Here is a 19,184-nt window from a genome sequence, read left to right on the forward strand (position 1 = left end):
TGGCCTCATAGCTCAGTGGTTAGAGCACTGGTCTTGTAAACCAGGGGTCGTGAGTCCGATTCTCACTGAGGCCTCATTTCATAGAAATTAATTGCTGTCAGCAATCTCTACTATGTTTGCATAAGTGACTTTTTTGAGCCTTTATTTTTTGATAGCACGTTAAGGAAAATGCTAACTCCCAGAGAGCATGCAGTGCCTCATAGCTCCGTGGCTAGACCATTGCTTTTGTAAACCAGGTACAACCATCAACTTCCAGTCAAGCAATGGACTTGGCTTTTCCTGGTCAAGACTGCTGAGGACCAAACTTTTTTGGAGTCTGTGCTTTATGTAGAATCTTAACAAACCAAACTAGTTTGAGCCTTTAATTGTAGTAGTAAGAGAAGAGAATGATAGCTCCCTAATGGGGCCTCGTAGCTCAGTGGTTAGAGCACTGGTCTAGTAAACCAGGGGTCGTGAGTTCAACCCTCACTGAGGCCTCATTGCGGAAACTCCAGATTTGATGTCTTAATGTCTATCAAGTGTACTTGATAGTGTTCTTCTCATCTGTATACCTTCAGTCGCCTGCAAGTCAAGCGATGTACTCGGCTTTTCCTGGTCAAGACTGCTGTGAGGGCCCAATTACTTTGAGTCTGTGCTTTAGGAATCTTACCAAGATGCTGACTCTGACTTTGCGTACAAGGCCTCATAGCTCAGTGGTTAGAGCACTGGTTTCGTAAACCAGGGGTCGTGAGTTCAAACCTCACTGAGGCCTCGTTGCAAAAACTCATTTTCTATTGTAATGTGTATAGAGCCTGTTTATTTGTCAGCGTTGTTCAATGGTGTGGATGTTGATCCTTCCTGATTATTGTTCAATTTCTAGTCTTGCAATAGACTTGGCTTTTCCTGGTAAACACTGCTGAGGGCAACCCTGTTTTAAATCTGTGCTTTTGGTGGTATCCTGACAAAAGTACAAATCCCTGCCAGTACAACGGGCCTCATAGCTCAGTGGTTAGAGCACTGGTCTAGTAAACCAGGGGTCGTGAGTTCAATTCTCACTGAGGCCTTATTCCATGTAATTGAAATGCTGTCGTTGTCTAGCAAGGGAGCATTATTCTCCTTGCTGAGAACTTGAACTTTTTTGATTGCAAGCACAGCAATGGACGGCTTTTCCTGCTTCAAGACTGCTCACGACCAAACTACTTTGAGTCTCGTAGCTCCGTGGTTAGAGCACTGGTCTTGTGAACCAAGGGTCCTCAGTTGGAGTCTCACTGAGGCCTCATTGCGTTGACGTGAATTGCTGCCTGCAATATCTACTAAGTGTGCATTAGTGGCAATTTTGAGGCTTTATTTTTGGTAGCACGTTAAGGAAAGTGCTAATTCCCATATGGGATGCATGGTCGCATAGCTCAGTGGATAGAGCACTGGTTTAGTAAATCAGGAGTAGTGATTTCAATTCTCACTGAGGCCTGAATAGAACTGAATTGCACGCCGAGACGCATTTGCTATCGTGATGTGTATCGAACATGTTTATTCAATGGTGTCGACCCCTCCTGATTGTTGTCCAACTTCCAGTCAAGCAATGGACTTGGCCTTTCCTAGTCAAGACTGCTGCGGACCAGACTCTTTTGAGTTTGTGCTTCAGGTAGCATCTTAACAAAAACACCAAATCTAGATCGAATACAGGGCCTCATAGCTCAGTGGTTAGAGCACTGGTCTTGTAAACCAGGGGTTGTGAGTTCAATTCTCGCTGAGGCCTCATTGCCAAAACTGATTTGCTGTTGTCTTGTGTTGTGTATGTACTCTGTTTGTTTGTCAGTGTTGTTCAATGGTGTTGACCCTTCCTGATTGTTGTCCAACTTCCAGTCAAGCAATGGACTTAGCTTTTCTTGGTCAACACTGCTGACGAATCCATTCGTCTAAGTCTGTGCTTTTGGTCGTATCCTGACAAAAATACAAAATCCCACACAGTACACCGGGCCTCATAGCTCAGCGGCTAGAGCACTGGTCTAGTAAACCAGGGGTCGTGAGTTCAATTCTCACTGAGGCCTTATTCCGTAGCAATTACATGCTGTTGGTGTTGTCAAGCAAGTGAGCATTATTCTCCTAGCTTTTCAGCTCTGAACTCCAACCTTTTTTAATTGCAAGGAAAGCAATGGACTTAGATTTTCCTGGTCAAGACTGCTCAGAACAGAACTGTTTTGAGTCTGTGCTTTAGGTAGCATCTTAACGAAATGCTAAATGCCAAATGGGACATAGGGCCTCATAGCTCAGTGGTTAGAGCACTGGTTTTGTAAACCTGCGGTCGTGAGTTCAACCCTCACTGAGGCCTCGTCGCCAAAGCTGCTAGTGTAATCTGCATCTCGCCTGTTTATTTGTCAGTGTTCAATGGTGTCGTCACTTCCTCATTGTTGCCCAACTTCCATTCATGCAATGGACTTGATGAATGAAACTTGAAAAATGGCTTTTCCTGGTCAAGACTGCTGAGGACCACACTGTTTTAAATCTATGCTTTTGGTAGTACCTTAACAAAGACGCAAAATAGTACATAAGACGCAGGGCCTCGTAGCTCAGTGGTTAAAGCACTGGTTTAGTAAACCAGGGGTCGTGAGTTCAATTCTCACTGCGGCCTTTTCCCATAGAAGTGAAATGCTGTCAGTATTGTCTAGCAAGTAAGCATTATTCTCCTTACTTTTCAGCTGTGTGTCAGTTTTGTTCAATGGTGTAGATCAGGGGTGGGCACTCCTCGTCCTGGCTGGCAGCACTCCTGCATGTTTTCCAAGTCTCCTTGTTGCAACACACCTGATTCAAATGAGCAAGTTCAATGTAAGGCTTCAGCAGAGCTTGGTGATTATCTGATCATTTGAATCAGGTGTATTGTAACAGGGAGACTTGGAAAACATGCAGGAGGGTGGCCCTCCAGGACTCGGAGTAGCCACCCCTGGTGTAGATCCTTCCTGATTATTGGTCAACTTCTACTCGTCAAGACTGCTGCTGACCACACTGTGTAAGTCTGTGCTTTTGGTCATATCTTAACAAAAATGCTAAATCCCACATGCTACACAGGGCCTCATAGCTCAGTGGTTGGAGCACTGGTCTTGTAAACCAAGGCTCGTGAGTCTGATTGTCACTGAGGCTTCGTTTCGTAGAAGTTAATTGCTTTCAGCAATGTCTACTAACGTTGTGGAAGTGGCTTTTTTGAGGCTTTATTTTTGGTAGCACGTTCAGGAAAATGCTAACTTCCAAATGGCATGCAGGACCTTATAGCTCCATGGCTAGACCATTGCTTTTGTAAAACAGGGGTTTTGAGTACAATCAACAATTTCCAGTCAAGCAATGTTTTGAGTCTGTGCTTTAGAGAGCTTATTAACAAAAATGCTAAATCCCAGATGGTACGCAGGGCCTCATAGCTCAGTGGTTAGAGCACTGGTCTTGTAAACCAGGGGTCGTGAGTTCAATTCTCACTGGGGCCTCATTGTGTAGACATGAATTAGCTGTCAGCAAGTCTGCGTAATTCATGTTGTTTTTCAGCTCTGAACACCATCCTTTTTTTTACTTCAAGGAAAACAATTGACTTGGATTTTCGGATGAAGACCACTGACGATCAGACTGTTATTGAGGCTTTACATTTGGTAGCATGTTAAGGAAAATGCTAATTTGAAGCCAGCATACCGGGCCTCATAGCTCAGTGGTTAGAGCTCTGGTCTAGTAAACCAGGGGTCGTGAGTTCAATTCTCACTGAGGCCTTGTGGTCTCTCCCCGAGTTACTGTGTTGTATTTGCATCAAGTCATTTTGTGTGTTATTTGTTTATTTTAATTTGTAGCATTTTGAATGTACATCGTAATATTCATGTTGTCATGATCGCTGGTTGTACTTGGTTAGGCCACTAGATGGCAACACAGCATTGTGTTTAGATAAACCTGTTGACGTTCATGATTGCTGCCGCGCAAATGGACCAATTTTACTCAAAGATTCTCTTCCTACCTTCAAATCCCATCTCAAAAGCCACCTTTTTAGAAGCGCATTTTCTGTGTAGCCCTTTCTCTTGTTTCTATTTATAACTCTTTTATTTATTGTATTCTATTTGTGATTGAAGTTTTTATTATAGTACCTATGCTTGTCTGTGACTGTAAAGTGTCCTTGAGAGCTTTGAAAGGCGCTTAAAATGAAATGTATTCTTATTCCCATTCTTATTCTTGTTGCTATTATTATTATTATTATTATTATTATTATTATTATTATTATTATTATTATTATTATTATTATTATTATTATTATTATTATTATTACTCCAATCACACATCAATCGAATAGTATGTTATAGTTTAGTTATAGTTATGATGATATTTTCTTCCATTTTCGCAAGAGGCAAACAGCGAAACGAGCATTCATATCCACAGAAGCGGACGCGACCATTGGATAGAAAACTTTAATGTCCGATTATGCGTAGGTCGTGAAGGCAACGTGGGTTCTGGGTTGGACAGGAAAGGGCAGAGACGCGACGCACGCGCGTGTCTCTTATGCGGTCGGGGAGAAGAATGGATAGCGGTCCGCAATACATGTCGACTGGATTCATCGTGAAAACATGAAGGAAAAGGGTACTTTGACGTAGTTTTCATCCATTTTCAACGCGGCTGGCTCACCACCTGAGAAGGGTGACGCATCATTTCCCACACGACTGTTTTACCCCCCCCCCCCCCTCTGGGAAGAAGACAAGCAGAGGACCCCGTTTTGGACTCCCATCTCAACTGTAAGTAGTTTTTAATTCACCGCCCCGACGAGTATGTTGTCAGATCATTTCCCAACTTTCGCTGTGGCGTTCAGGAACTCCCTTCATTTGTCCTATCATTTCTTTAACTCCTTCGTGAATTTATCGTGATGCCAATGTAAAGAGAAGGAGCATCCTGCTTGCATTTCCTCAAACGTTATTGTGATCCCAAAAAGGAGCATACGTCAATCGTCTTGCCGTAAGGACGGGACGTGTGGACGAGCCGTGGGAGCTCCCCACACCCCAAAGCGGCCATTGAATGACTCCTTTCTTGGGGAGAAGGGGTGTGTGTTGTGTTTGGACCAGCTGGAGAAAAGGCACTTCTAGTATTTTGGAAGCCGGGTTATAAATGGATAAGGTAGCGATTTTATGTGGTCTTTATTCGTGCGTTTAATTGACATCTGACTATTGAAAAAGGGGTACAGTTTTTTATTTGGCCAGTTGTCGCTGAGCTCGGCAAGCATAGCAGTCTCCACCCTGACTTGTGAGCAAGCTTCTGCTCGTGGCCGATGGTATTGTCACGCGTTGGCCTTCGTTGAAATGCCAATTTTATCACTTTAACGCGTGAATTGAAACGCACGGAGACATCTTTTTTTGTCATATAGTATCACTATAAAACACGTTGTGGCGTTTAATACCCTTTGTTTAGTGACGTCACCGCCTGGGGTTGGGTATCTTGACTGGTGGCTATGTTCACATTAGTTAGCAGCCACTTAAAGCTAACGAGCCTACAAACTGTTGTTTAAAAGTGCCAAGTCCTGGCCAAAATGGTGACACCGATGTGATTTGACTGGCCGGGATGACATGCCTTGGCTTACGAACTTAATTGCTTCCCAGACAGTGTGTGTAAGGAGAAAAGTGTGTATCCCAAAAATTAATTTCCCATAGGAAACCATTAAAATGAGAATAATCCGTTTCCATGTCCCCATAAAACATAATTTTGTACTTTCTAATTTTCTAAGCCTTAAAACTACACAAAATATACCTTATTTTATGTATAATAAATGTGCTATGGTATTATAATTAAAGAAATAAACGGTACTGTATAATAAAGTCGTTTTATTTACCTTTGGTAAATAAAACGACTTTATTTGATGGCCGTTGATGGCTTGATGGAATGGAGCGGCCGGTTTACTCAGCATTAAACACTTGATGAGGAACGTCGCCTTCTTCTTTCACCATCTTGAGGAATGATCCCTTGTAGGTGCTTTCTCTGTGATAATTTCACATAGTTCCTCATCAATTGTGTTCTGTTTAGCTGGGTTGATAGCTTTTTGCATCAAGTGTACAGAGGGCTTGTGCGGGTCGTTTGTTTGCTGATTGATGGGATATTTTAACCTTGCAGTCTACACTCTGCCTTTGAACTATCAAAGTTGAAACTCTCACTGTCATCTGCCTCTCTCTTTAATGTTTAAACCACTTCGCCTCGCTGTTGCGTTCTTGACCAATCACGTGGCTTTAACTGAAGACTGGTGGCGGGGAATGGAGGACAAAAAAAGTCGGCAGCCATTTTCTTTTTGGAGAACGGCTTCACTCTCTCTATCTGTTAACCCCACACCCCCTCACTGCTACGTTCTTGACCAATCACGTGGCTGGGAGCGGGGGAATACAGGACCAAAAAAAGGCGGCAGCCATTTTGTTGTGAGACGAATGGGCTCGTTCGCGAATGACACATCACTCATTGAGGCAGCTCCGTGTGTATCCTAAAAAATGTTCGTATGCCAAGGTAAAATGTTCATAAATTTAACGTTCGTAAACCGAGGGGTTCGTAAACCAAGGTATCACTGTATTACCAAACAAACAAACACATGCAGGCACGCACCATGTGCGGTTGAAAAGTTATTCACAGGGAGCAGAACGTCGTACCAGCGTCTGACCATATCCTAAGATTCCAAACTAGTCATTTTTATTACAACAAACATCCAAGTTCTGAGCACCAATCTCTTGATAAAGACCATGTGATGCATGGGGAGTTTTAGCGAAACAATACACCCGACTTTTATTCCCAGACATGGACGTTTGTGCCCTAAAGCATTCATGATTCACATTCTTCAGAGTCTATTGGCAACAATGTGCCCCATTGGCTTACACTGCAGTTAATGGATTGTTCATGTTCTGCTTGCGTCCCTGTTGCGAGATGCTTTTTTGGCTTGTATCTGCGTAATCTGTGGCAGGATTCAGATTTTGCTTTCCATGGAAGACCCTGAAAATACATCTGGAAAAATAATTGCTGTTGTGCTTCTTTGTGCATGTGGCTTTGCATTTTGTGCTGAAATGTATTTGTGCAGCTTGATAGCATTGCCAAATGTGTTTTGTTAGCTTATGATAATAAGCACGACGCATACAGGTAAGCTAAATACTAGCTATACATTTGCGTGATACAGTATGTGATACTCGTTTCAACTTTGATAGTTCAAAGGCAGAGTTTAATTATAATACAATAGCGCATTTATTATACATAAAATATGTATTGTGTGTAGTTTTAAGGCTTAGAAAATTAGAAAGTAGAAAATGATGTTTTATGCGGACCGAGGATCGGATTATTCTCATTTTAATTGTTTCCTATGGGAAATATTTTTTTGGGATACACACTTCGCCTTACACACTGTCTGGGAACCAATTAAGTTCGTAAGCCAAGGTATCACTGTACTGATGACGGCTGAAGAAACATTTTCATCGATGGACCACTCCTGTACGACTGATCGCTTACACGGACGAATCAGTCAAATTCATTTTAGGCTTGAGCGACAACGCTGTAAAACGACAGAACATTTTGAGCGCTGTTGCTGGGGTCTCTCGCGTCCTTGTCGGTTAGCGCTTGAGCACTGTCGCGTGAGGACTGTTGTCTGTGCGTGACTTCCTCCTTCCCATCCAAGCAAACAGCATCCCTCTCGTATCCTCCAGGCAAAAAAATCCCCCACACAAAAGACAGGCAGCTGGTAGCAGCAGTGTACATTTCCTCAGGTTGTGTTACAACTGGAGAGAGAACGCGGCTTCAAACGTCAATTTCAGCGCACTCTGATGGCGCGTCAGAGGCTCAAGTGTAACCTAATCCAGCCTCACATGGAGAAAGAAATTTGGGATTGGATTGGATTTACAGTGATACCTTGGTTTACGAATTTAATCGGTTCCCAGACAGTGTGAAAAGTGTGTATCCCAAAAAAAATTTCCCATAAGAAACCATTAAAATGAGAATAATCCGTTCCCAGGTCCCCATAAAACACAATTTTCTAATTTTCTAAACCTTAAAACTACACAAAATATACCTTATTTTATGTATAATAAATGTGCTATGGTATTATAATTAAGGAAATAAATTGTACTGTATATTAAAGTCGTCTTCTTGCTTCAGTTGCACACAGTTGCTACATCTTGCTTCAGTTGCAGTGTTCCAAATTAGTACATGTGAACCCCAATTGTAACATTCAACAAATGTCAGGGGCGTTCCTTCCGTCATCAACTCAAAAACAAGACTTCCGGAATATTCAGCGCGAGTCTTAAAAGGTCAAATATAGCTATATGCGGTGGAATCTTTGTAAAATACGCTCAGTCAAAGTCATTTGAAGCCATTTTACAAATGATGTACACAACTTGTCCATAGGCAGCGGTTGTCCTTTAAGGAGGGGAACTAGGGGCTGGACTATTGAGAATATTTCATCAGCCACGTCAGATTTCAACGATGACTTGGTGAAAGTGATACATTGAGGTCATTTCTAAATCATACTCACAAAGTCGTGCTGTAGCGCTCACACCAAACACACATCGGGTTTGTGCGTATGACTCTGTGATGTGGAAAGCGTATGGAGTAGCACAGGTTTATTGGGCTGCTTGAGAGGAGAGGAGAAAGCCATGGTGCAAGGAGATAGCGCTTGATAGATCACATCAGAAGACATGAAGGGGAAGATTTATTTCTACTTCATCCGATTGCTTTCATGAAATGGCCTGCGTTGCTCTGCAGTTCGTTGAACCAGAAGAATAAACATTGGCACTGTGACCAGAGTTGAGCAGTGTTTGCTTGGTGACTTTCCCTCGTGGATGACGAAAGTACAGTACAGTGATACCTTGGCTTACGAACTTAATTGGTTCCCAGATAGTAAGGTAAAAAATGTCTATCCCAAAAATTAATTTCCCATAGGAAGCCATATAAAATGAGAATAATCCATTCCCAGGTCCTCATAAAACTTAATTTTCTACTTTATTTATCATTCATTCATTTTATTTATTCAGTCATTTTATTCAGTCATTTTATTTACCTTTGTGATGGTCGTTGATGGCTTGATGCAATGGAGTGGCTGCTTTCATCAGCATTAAACACTTGATGAGGAACATAGTCTTCTTCTTTCACCATCTTGAGGAATGATCCCTTGTAGGTGCTTTCTCTGCCATAATTTTACCTAGTTCCTCATCAATTGCGTTCTGTTTAGCTGGGTTGATAGCTTTTTGCATCATGTTTACAGATGACTTGTGTGGGTCATTTGTGGAGCCTGATTGATGGGAATTTTAGCCATCTTGTGCATTTTCTGGGAGGCTACATTGGAGTCCTGACGGCTCGAATTGATTCGGGATGACTTCTTTCATCGATTGCAAATATTTATGCTTTCCTCTTCAGAACTATTTGAATCTTATTCATAACTGGATGAGTCACAACAAAGCATCTTCTCCCAATCTGAAGCCATTGTTTTGATTCTACGTCCTGGCCTGACGTCACGAACAAAGGGGCGGGGCCTTCTGAAACTCGACATCTGCGAGGTCATTTTGAAATAGTTTTGGGACACTTTAACTCATTTTTATTGGTGTTTTGCATTTGAGTAAAAATCTGAGCCTGCGTGTTTTGGGTATTTTAGATGCTATAAAACGTTTTTCTAATGTCATTTAGGAAACAAAAATGGTGTCGGTTGTCCTTTAACTTTATGCGTGCGTGTTATTTTATTCATAAACCCCACTGGCACGTTGCCAGCCAATGGGAAGCCTCGTCAGACCCCACGGGCCACCGTGGGAACATTCCTGATCAAGCATTATTCCATAATTCTCACCATGTGTGTTCTCGTCCCCACGGAGTACTCTCTCTGCACGAAGCATGGAGAACCTCGCCGAGGAATGGAGATCAGCCCCCATTTGTAATGGCAACCAGACGTGGCCTCCTTTACGATTCAAGTTGGCCTCGTGATTTGCACTCAAGGCGACGTGTCTGTTTTGTTGTTTGTCTTAAGAATTGGCCTTGAAATACAACTGTGCCTTCGACCGGGTGTAATATGATCGTACAGTGATACCTCGGTTTACGAACCCCTTGGCTTACAAACGTTTTGGTTCACGAACGTTAAATTTATGAAAATTTTACCTTGGCATACGAACTATTTTTCAGGATACACACGGAGCTGCCACAATGAGTGATGTGTAGTTGGCGAATGAGCCCGTTCTCCTAACAAGAAAATGGCATCCGACTCATTTTTGTCCTCTATTCCCCGCCCCCAGTCTTCGGTTAAAGCCACGTGATTGGTCAAGAACACAGCAGTGAGGGGAGGTGGTTTAAAACATTAAAGAGACAGGCAGACAAACAGAGAGAGAGTGATAAAATTGAGAGAAAACAGTGAAGTAACTCAGATAGAAAGCGAGCTAGCTAATAGACAGCTAATAGATAGCTAAGTGTTATTCTGTTTGTGTTTTTTTTTTGTTACTTTGAGTTATTGTATTAGATAGCTATTAGATAGCCTTTAAATAGCCACTACTAATTGGCCTTCCCAACCCATTTCTGACCCATCCGTCATGCGACTAGAAAATGGTCGTGATCTGGTAAACCGCAGTCGCGGTCGATACCAATGCTCATTTCTCCGCAGAGGAAGTCATCTCAGTGCATTGCGGCCATTTTCTATGCTTTCCGACAACAGTCCCGATTTTTCTCTTTTCCTATGACATCATCATAACCTTTGCTAGGCCGCCGTCCTTCACTGTTTTCCACTTCCTGGCCTAACAGGAAATGAGCTTACCTCTGACGGAGCGGGCCCAAACGGTTGCTATGCGTGGGCGAACAAGGACACACCTGTACTCGATATCACCACTACAGTAGTTGTTTGTTTTCTCGTTGAAGTGAAACCCCGACGAATGTATGCAGGAGCGTTTTCAGGGTGGCCGCGTGCTGTTGTTTTTATTTTAACCCTCCCCACCCTTCTCGGACAAGGGGTCCTCTAACTCTGAAAAGGCTCTCCTGTGCATTTTCTGTTGCTTCTGGCTGAAATCGTACGATGTTTTAGTCCTTGGCTCTCTCACTGAATGTTTTTTTAGTGCAAAGAATATTCATTCATTTATTTTCCGGACTGCTTTATCCTCACAAGGAACCTCTAGAACCTCTCCCAGCTATACGTCTGTGTAAGCTCTCAGTCGTACAGGAGTGGTCCATCGATGAAAAGGTTTCTTCAGCCGTCATCTGTACTTCTTTGAAGGTGTCGGACATTTCGCTTCTTATCCAAGTGAGGACAAGTGCTATGTCAAAAAAAAAACATATCCTGTGACTGTAAAGTGACCTTGAGACTTTTGAAAGGCGCTTATAAATGAAATGTCTTCTTCTTCTTCTTCATTATTATTATTATTATTATTATTATTATTATTATTATTATTATTATTATTATTATTATTATATTATAATTATTATTATGTCTGAATGAATCTGCAGTACATATGCACCTAAAAGCTAGTAACACCTCATTGGACGACAATGAGGTTAAAATCTTAACGAAAGAAAATAGATGGTTTGAAAGGGGAGTAAAAGAAGCTATTTTCATAAAACAGCAAAACCCCTCAGTAAATCGCCATGGTGGGGTGAGGTGTGTGGCTCTTTGCAGTAGGCAGAGGCGTCGGTTGTCCTTTAAGTATCTTCCTTTTTTTCTTCTTGCCTTCTTTTCCTAACATGGTCTCTTTGTCTTGCGCCTTTGAGCAGCTGCTCTCGACTCTGACGCTGTTGCGTCTTCGGCAAATTGCGTTTCCCTGCAGCTGCACTGGTCCGTGTGTCATTCATGTGGCACACCTGCTTGCTGCCCCCGCTGCTCATGGAGTGTTATTTCACATTGACTGGGCACAGTTTGCGCCGGGCAGCTGGAAGCGGGGGTGGGGTCGTTAGCCACAGTATTGCTGATGTGTCTGCTAACAAACAGGCAGTTAAATATTCCGCGCCTGGTGTGTGTTTGCCTTGGAAATATGTCAACAGTTGTTGCGCAGAAAAAAAAAACAAGGGAACAGCTGAGCCCACTCGTAACTGCTTCCTGATACTTCTGAGCAACTGCTTTTACCCCCTTCGCGTTTATAATCACCTCAAATTGTATACGTGAAGCTCTCAGTCGTACGGGAGTGGTCCATCGATGAAAAGGTTTCTTCAGCCTTCATCTGTACTTGTTTGTAGGTGTCGGACGTTTCGCTCCTCATCCGGAAAGCTTCGTCAGCGAACTAAAGTTATGCTGGTAGCTCTGGCCTTATATCCCTAATGGACTGAGTTGGCTGTGCCAGACCTCTGCTCTGATAGGTCCCTGAGCCCTTGTCAGAGATGTTTGATTGGACACTGGACAAAGACTTGAAACCAGAAAGTCTTTTTACTGCCGGTAGGAGACGCAGCCATTCATGACAGACGCCTGAATTCTGCAGCCCTCTGCCTTGCTATTTATTGAGAGTATATGCAAATTAAAGTGATACATTAGTAAAACATAGTTTTCCTGATTAGAATACTACACCTCTTGAGTTCTAAGCACGAATAGCTGTGAGTAATAAAACATTGTCTCTTCCATGAACTGAAATTTGGAACCTGCCTAATGAGCTCTTCCTGTGAAGGAGTTTCAAGTTGTAAATTGCTTCGGTGATAAAGGAGTTTCCCAAGTCCTAAATTCTGATCTCCTAGATGAAGATGACACCTTAACTTGCTGTATATGTTGACCTCAGATTGACCCCAGGTTGTCTTTGCTTCAATTGTGTATTTGAGTAACACATGTTGACTAAGCATATAACAGCATGAAACCTTTGAATATGATAACTTCTTATTCTCTATCAGCCCTCTAAAGTTGGGGGAGCAGTGGTTCACTCCCCGAAACCAATATAATCACCTCTATTGTTCTATCCCTGGCTCTGGTTTCAGCTCATGAACATGTCCAAGACGACGTGGTATCGGCCTGTTGTAACAGACAGTCAGACAGCACGGGGACCTATCAGAGCGGAGATCACGGCCACCTCTGTCCATTTGGGATATCGGGCCGGGGTTACCAGCACCACTTTAGCTCGCTGACGAAGCTTTTCGGATGAGAAGCGAAACATCCGACACCTTCAAAGAAGTACAGATGATGACTGATCACCTAAAATGTCATTGATCAACGAAAATTGTGTTTGTGGCGGAACAAAATGCCAGCTGGTGATATTGTTGCCTATGAAAAGGCACTGCAGTGAACTGAAGGCCTTTCCATGCTCAAGTGTAACGTCGAACAATTCCTGCTTCGCTCAGCCTGCGTGTCACTTCCTTTCTGCGGTTAATCCGCTGCATTCTCGTAACGGAATGATCAGTCTGCTCTCCTCTAGCTGCCAGTTTATGCCGTTCCTCTGATGCAACAGTCGATCCATACCTTTAGGAATTTTCCCCTCCGCTGATGCCTTTGCTTGTCCATTTGGCTCTTTTTCAGCAATCTAAAGGCCCCGTCAGAGTGGAGGGATATTTTTGACTGACCTTTAACCTCAGAGAGGGACGAGCCATTTGAGAGGTAAGAGTTGCTGTACACTGGCGTGACTGATGGCGACTTGCTCCTTGCACTAAATTCATTCAAAGGACAACCGACACCTCCGGACAAGTTGCGTCCATAATTTGTAAAATCACTTCAAATGACTTCTACTGAGCGTATTTTACAAAGATTCTACCACATATAGCTATATTTTACCTTTTAAGACTGGCGCTGAATATTCAGGAAGTCTTGTTTTCGAGTGATGACGATGCCCTAAGTGACGTCACGGAGGGAACGCCCCTGACCGAGAAAGCGACACACAATGCATTTTGGGTACTTTTTTTCGTCTGAAAACACTGTGTTGATGGCGAAATTAGAAGGAAAACACATAAATAACGCGATGGTGAATCGTCGTGTGTTGCAGCAAGACTACTATTTGATACTAGTTGACACAAATTCCCAGCAGACAAATCAGCCCATTTTCAACGGAGGTTGGGCGCCATCTTGTGCATTCTCCGGGTCCTACATTGGAGTCCAGACGGCTCAAATTGATACATTAGGACTTCTTTAATCAATTGCAAACATGTATGCTTTCCTCTTCAGAACTATTTGAATCAAATTCATAACTGGAAGAGAAACAAGAAAGCATCTTATCCTGATCTGAAGCCATTGTTTTGATTCTGGAGCAAGGCAAGACGTCCTGGCGTGACGTCACCAACAAAAGGGGGCGGGACCTTCTGAAACTGAAACTTTCTGAGGTCATTTTGAAGTAGTTTTGGGACACTTGAAGTCATTTTTATTGGTATTTTGCATTTGACTAAAAATATCAGCCTGCGTGTTTTGGCTATTTTAGATGCTATAAAGCGTTTTTCTGATGTCAGTTAGGAAACACAAAAATGGTGTCGATGGTCCTTTAAAACGACACCGTATTACCCTGGTTTTGCTCATATGGCCAATGCAATGGATCATGTGACGTCGCCGCAGTGATGGACGGCAATAACTTGCAAGGTGCTGTTTCTAGTGCCCGGAGAGCCATTGCTGTCACCATGGAAACAACAGTTCTGCTCACTCTGTCTGATATTGGGGAGCTATTGTTCACTGCATCTGCTGAGCAATCTTCTCCTCCTTCTACTCTCCTTTACAGTTGCTGTCCATCTGTTGGCCTTGTCTCCACCTTTTTGGTCCCCAGACCAACCCTCCTCTTTCTGTTCCCCCTCCTCCGTAATTGGGTGTGAAATCTCAAGCAATTCACTGCGTCACGTTACGCTTTGGTGCGCTTGTTTTCGGAGTCTGCACGACTCCGTTAATGTGCACCTTCTCATTCTATGTTGACGAATGACAATGAAGCTGTTGGCCTCGTTGCACCCTCCACTCTATTCACCACCGAGGCGGCTCCTTCCCTTATTGAACATAGCCATCATTCTTGCTTGTTATCCATCTCATTTACCATCGGAGTGCACCCTTCTGTTGTAGTCGCTGCCTGTTTATGGCGTGCGTCACACTTGACGTGTGTCATTTTAAAGGAGAACCGACAGCATTTTTTTGTTTCCTAACTGACATCAGAAAAACGTTTTATAGCATCTAAAATAGCCAAAACGCGCAGGCTGATATTTTTAGTCAAAAGCAAAACTCCATTAAAAATGACTTAAAGTGTCCCAAAACTGCCACAAAATGAGCTAGAAACTGGGCAGATTCAGAAAGTCCCGCCCCCTTGTTCGTGATGTCACTACTAGTCACACACTACCTTGCTCCAGAATCAAAACAATGGCTTCAGAGAGTTCAGATTCGGAGAAGAAGCTTTCTTGTTACTCACCCAGTTATGAATATGATCCAAATAGTTCTGAAGATGAAAGCATAAATGTTTGCAATCGTTGAAAGAAGTCCTTCCGTATCAATTCCAGCCGTCCAATGTAGCGTCGCAGAAAATACACAAGATGGCGCCCAAGCTCCATTGGAAATGGGCTGATTTGTCTGCTGGGAATTTGTGTCAACTAGTATCAAATAGTAGTCTTGGTGTAACACACAACGATTCACCATCGCGTTATTTACGTGTTTTTCTTCTAATTTCGCCATCAACACAAAGTTTTCAGACCAAACAAAGTACCCAAAATGCATTGTGTGTCGCTTTCTCGGTCAGCGGCGTTCCTTCAGTGACGTCACGTCAGGAATCGGCATCCAGTCGAAAACAAGACTTCCTGAATATTCAGCGTGACTCTTAAAACATAAAATATCGCTATATGCGGTGGAATCTTTCTAAAATACGCTCAGTAGAAGTCATTTGAAGCGATTTTACAAATTATGGACACAACTTGTCCAGAAGGATCGGTTGTCCTTTCAAGCGATTTCAGGAGCACGGCACCTCTTTGTCAAGTGTGCTCATTCAACGCACCGGCGACTTCAGCAGAGAAGGGACTTGTGACCTCTGACCTCTTAGTCACAGGAAACAGATGACCACCGGTCAATGCGCAGACAAGCTAGCAGGACCCCCTGCGGTATCGGTGGATAAAAGGCCCCAAAGCTGTCTGGTTTAAAATGATTCTTGAGGAACACATGCCTGCTTTCCACCCGTCCCTGAACCTCCCTTGGGGTCATACCCCATAATCTTAAAAGCACGGACGGGATCAGGTGGTAATTCACTTAAAACTGCACTAGCACACCACCATTGAGGATACAATTCCATTCGAACAAGAGCCAATTGTATTCTGTTTTTATCTTTTATTCAGTGTTAGTATTTATTTTAAGCTTTTTTTAAAACTATTTGCAGTTAGAAATCATTAGCATGTTTGTGTGATAGTGTGTCTTGAAGACCTTCAGGCTAATTGCTGCTTCAACACAGCTGTTAAAAATGAAGAGAGTGATACCTGGAAGGCGAAAAGTGTGTTTCTCAAAAATTTATTTCCCATAAGAAACCATTAAAATGAGAATAATCCGTTCCCAGGTCCCCATAAAACATAATTTTCTACGAAATAAGCCTTAAAACTACACAAAATATACCTTATTTTATGTATAATAAACGTGCTATGGTATGATAATGAAATAAATAAACTGTACTGTATAATAAAGTGGTTTCATTGACCTTTATGATGGTCGTTGATGGCTTGACGGAATGGAGTGGCTGGTTTCATCAGCATTAAACATTTGATGAAGAACGAAGCCTTCTTTCACAATCTTGAGGAAAGATCCCTTGTAGGTGCTTTCTCTGCCATAATTTTATCTAGTTCCTCATCAATTGTGTTCTGTTTAGCTGGGTTGATAGCTTTTTGCATCAAGTGTACAGATGACCTGTGCGGGTTATTTGTGGGGTCTAGCTATCTATTAGCTAGCTAGATAGCTAGCTTTCTATCTATTTGAGTTATTCCGGTTTGAGTGAACGCTGGCGCGTGTGGCTGCCACTGCTCACCCACAGAAAAACTTATCCTGTGACTGTAAAGTGACCTTGAGAGTTTTGAAAGGTGCTTATAAATTAAATGTATTATTATTATTATTATTATTATTATTATTATTATTATTATTATTATTATTATTATTATTATTATTATTATTATCTCGATTTGAGTGGGTGAAATGACAAGCAGCTGCAGTTTCACTATTTCCCCCTGAGTCCACAAGAGGGCACTGTGTCATCACCTCCTTTTTTTAAAGAACATGGTCGTTGTTGGCTTTGCCTGCCTGGCCAACCGCGACATAGTGCCAGACTGCTTTGCATTGTATTGTCTCCATGGTAATGCGGCGTCATGTCATTCTTGTGGTTTGTAGATGAGCGACTGCTAACAATGATGCTACCCCACACAAACTTACAGCCAAGCGTCATTCATGCTCATTAATTAATAATAATAATTGGATTGGATGTACCTTTATTCATCTCGGATTCATTTCACAGCAGCAAAGTTATGAAAGGAAGAGGAAAGGAGAGAAAGAAGTAGAAAAAATAAATACAGGAGCTGCTGGAAAGGCAGCCACTCTTGCGGTGCCATCTTGAAGTCAAAATAACAAAAAAAAAAACGAAATAATAATCATAATAATACATTTCATTTAGAAGCGCCTTTCAAAACTCTCAAGGTCACTTTACAGTCACAGAATATTTTTTTTCTGTGGGTGAGCAGCGGCAACCACACTCCCCAGCGTTCACTCAACCCGCAATAACTCAAATAGATAGAAAGCTACCTCGCTAGCTAATAGGTAGCCAATAGATAAATCGCTAGATAGAGAATAGATAACCAGCTAGATAGCTAATAGCTAGCCGATAGATAGCTCGCTAGATAGTAATAGATATCCAGCTAGCTAGCTAGATAGCTAATAGATAGCAAGGCAGGTAGCATGCTACGTTATATTTTAAGACATAACAGCTACCAAAGAGCCATTGTCGTGAAAGTTGAGTGTGTGTGTGTGTGTGTGTGTGTGTGTGTGTGTGTGTGTGTGTGTGTGTGTGTGTGTGTGTGTGTGTGTGTGTGTGTGTGTGTGTGTGTGTGTGTGTGTGTGTGTGTGTGTGTGTGTGTTTTGGGCTACGTTTCCACATTTGAATGTGCTTTCAAGTAGCGGTAACAACTTTACTCTGCCCTTTTGGACTTGTATCTTACAGATGGAGCAACTATCAGATGAGGAATTGGATCATGGCGCCGAAGAGGACAGTGATAAGGAGGACCAAGACCTAGACAAGATGTTTGGAGCATGGCTGGGAGAGTTGGACAAGCTCACACAGGTTAAAACACAGATTAATAATAATAATAATAATAAATAATAAAAAACAGTTAGATTAACCTTTCTTAGTGTCCTCCATATTTATGTCTTTTTGACGGCAATACTAGTGCAGCGTGTTCTAACAGAGACAAATTCCATGTGCGTTCTTCATACTTGGTCAATAAAGATGATTCTGAAAATTTGAGGAATGATCCCTTGGATGGATCAGAATCAGAAAACCTTTAGTCGTCCCACAATGGGGAAATCTGAATGACACTATGAATCCCTGTACGACACTTAAAGTTCTCGAAGCATCCGTGGCTCGCCTTGAAATCATCAATGGATGACGAACTTCCAGGTTGCCTCTTGATGATATCCGAGTTAAGTTGCCGTGCTTTCTCTGCCATAATTTTACCTAGTTCCTCATCAATTGTGTTCTGTTTAGCTGGGTTGATAGCTAGTGTACAGATGGCTTGTGCGGGTTATTTGTGAAGCCTGATTGATGGGATATTTTCACCTTGCAGTCTCCACTCTGCCTTTGAACTATCAAAGTTGAAACCAGTCCTAATGTGATTCTGATTGTTTGTATTCTCTTCATAGAGTATGGATGACGGCAGGCCCCAGAAGGCGCTGCAGAAGGCTCCTCTCCGGCAAGAGACAAACATTGCCAACTTCTCCTACCGCTTTTCAATGTACAATATAAACGGTGAGCCTTGCTTCCATGTCTCCTGTGGACACGGTTTTCTTCAGCCACCCAAAGGAAAAAATACACTCAATGCCTTCTAAACTCCCGCAGAGGCGCTGAACCAGGGCGACGCCGTGGACTTGGATGCTCTGATGGCTGACTTGTGTACCATTGAGCAAGAACTGAGTACCGTTTCCAAACCAAACCATCGGAGCCAGAGCAAGCGTACGGCAGGGGGATGCGGGGCCAGCACCAAGCAGCCCGGAACCAGTGGAGGGGGAAGCAGTGGAGGTAACCCCCGCCCGTCCATTGACAAGTACACTCATACCTTGGCTTACCAACTTAATTGGTTCCCAGACAGAGTGTGTGAGAGGCGAAAAGTGTGCATCCCAA

General features: G+C 42.7%; 1 protein-coding gene and 10 non-coding genes across 11 annotated transcripts in view; all 11 read left to right on the forward strand.

Annotated features, from left to right (window-relative positions):
- The first annotated feature begins 1 nt into the window (after position 1).
- Positions 2-74, forward strand: trnat-ugu (transfer RNA threonine (anticodon UGU)). The gene has a single exon. It is a non-coding gene; the product is annotated as a tRNA-Thr (tRNA).
- Positions 75-404: 330 nt separating this feature from the next.
- trnat-agu (transfer RNA threonine (anticodon AGU)) lies at positions 405-477 on the forward strand. The gene has a single exon. It is a non-coding gene; the product is annotated as a tRNA-Thr (tRNA).
- Positions 478-678: 201 nt separating this feature from the next.
- On the forward strand, positions 679-751 carry trnat-cgu (transfer RNA threonine (anticodon CGU)). Its single transcript has one exon. It is a non-coding gene; the product is annotated as a tRNA-Thr (tRNA).
- A 219-nt stretch (positions 752-970) lies between these two features.
- trnat-agu (transfer RNA threonine (anticodon AGU)) lies at positions 971-1,043 on the forward strand. Its single transcript has one exon. It is a non-coding gene; the product is annotated as a tRNA-Thr (tRNA).
- A 619-nt stretch (positions 1,044-1,662) lies between these two features.
- trnat-ugu (transfer RNA threonine (anticodon UGU)) lies at positions 1,663-1,735 on the forward strand. The gene has a single exon. It is a non-coding gene; the product is annotated as a tRNA-Thr (tRNA).
- A 219-nt stretch (positions 1,736-1,954) lies between these two features.
- trnat-agu (transfer RNA threonine (anticodon AGU)) lies at positions 1,955-2,027 on the forward strand. Its single transcript has one exon. It is a non-coding gene; the product is annotated as a tRNA-Thr (tRNA).
- A 208-nt stretch (positions 2,028-2,235) lies between these two features.
- On the forward strand, positions 2,236-2,308 carry trnat-ugu (transfer RNA threonine (anticodon UGU)). Its single transcript has one exon. It is a non-coding gene; the product is annotated as a tRNA-Thr (tRNA).
- A 227-nt stretch (positions 2,309-2,535) lies between these two features.
- Positions 2,536-2,608, forward strand: trnat-agu (transfer RNA threonine (anticodon AGU)). The gene has a single exon. It is a non-coding gene; the product is annotated as a tRNA-Thr (tRNA).
- A 768-nt stretch (positions 2,609-3,376) lies between these two features.
- trnat-ugu (transfer RNA threonine (anticodon UGU)) lies at positions 3,377-3,449 on the forward strand. Its single transcript has one exon. It is a non-coding gene; the product is annotated as a tRNA-Thr (tRNA).
- Positions 3,450-3,650: 201 nt separating this feature from the next.
- Positions 3,651-3,723, forward strand: trnat-agu (transfer RNA threonine (anticodon AGU)). Its single transcript has one exon. It is a non-coding gene; the product is annotated as a tRNA-Thr (tRNA).
- Positions 3,724-4,475: 752 nt separating this feature from the next.
- The window catches only part of raph1b (Ras association (RalGDS/AF-6) and pleckstrin homology domains 1b), a 31,699-nt gene continuing 16,990 nt past the window's right edge, over positions 4,476-19,184 (forward strand). Inside the window, exons 1-5 of the mRNA XM_089017392.1 lie at positions 4,476-4,727; positions 13,394-13,471; positions 18,009-18,128; positions 18,707-18,812; positions 18,903-19,082. Coding sequence (XP_088873518.1) covers positions 18,009-18,128; positions 18,707-18,812; positions 18,903-19,082 — 406 coding nt within the window. The 5' untranslated portion in view covers positions 4,476-4,727; positions 13,394-13,471. The remainder of the gene's footprint in view (positions 4,728-13,393; positions 13,472-18,008; positions 18,129-18,706; positions 18,813-18,902; positions 19,083-19,184) is intronic.

This window comes from Hippocampus bargibanti, linkage group LG01 (genome assembly GCF_051943395.1).
Source record: "Hippocampus bargibanti isolate YZ-2025 linkage group LG01, ASM5194339v1, whole genome shotgun sequence".
Lineage (NCBI taxonomy): Eukaryota > Metazoa > Chordata > Actinopteri > Syngnathiformes > Syngnathidae > Hippocampus > Hippocampus bargibanti.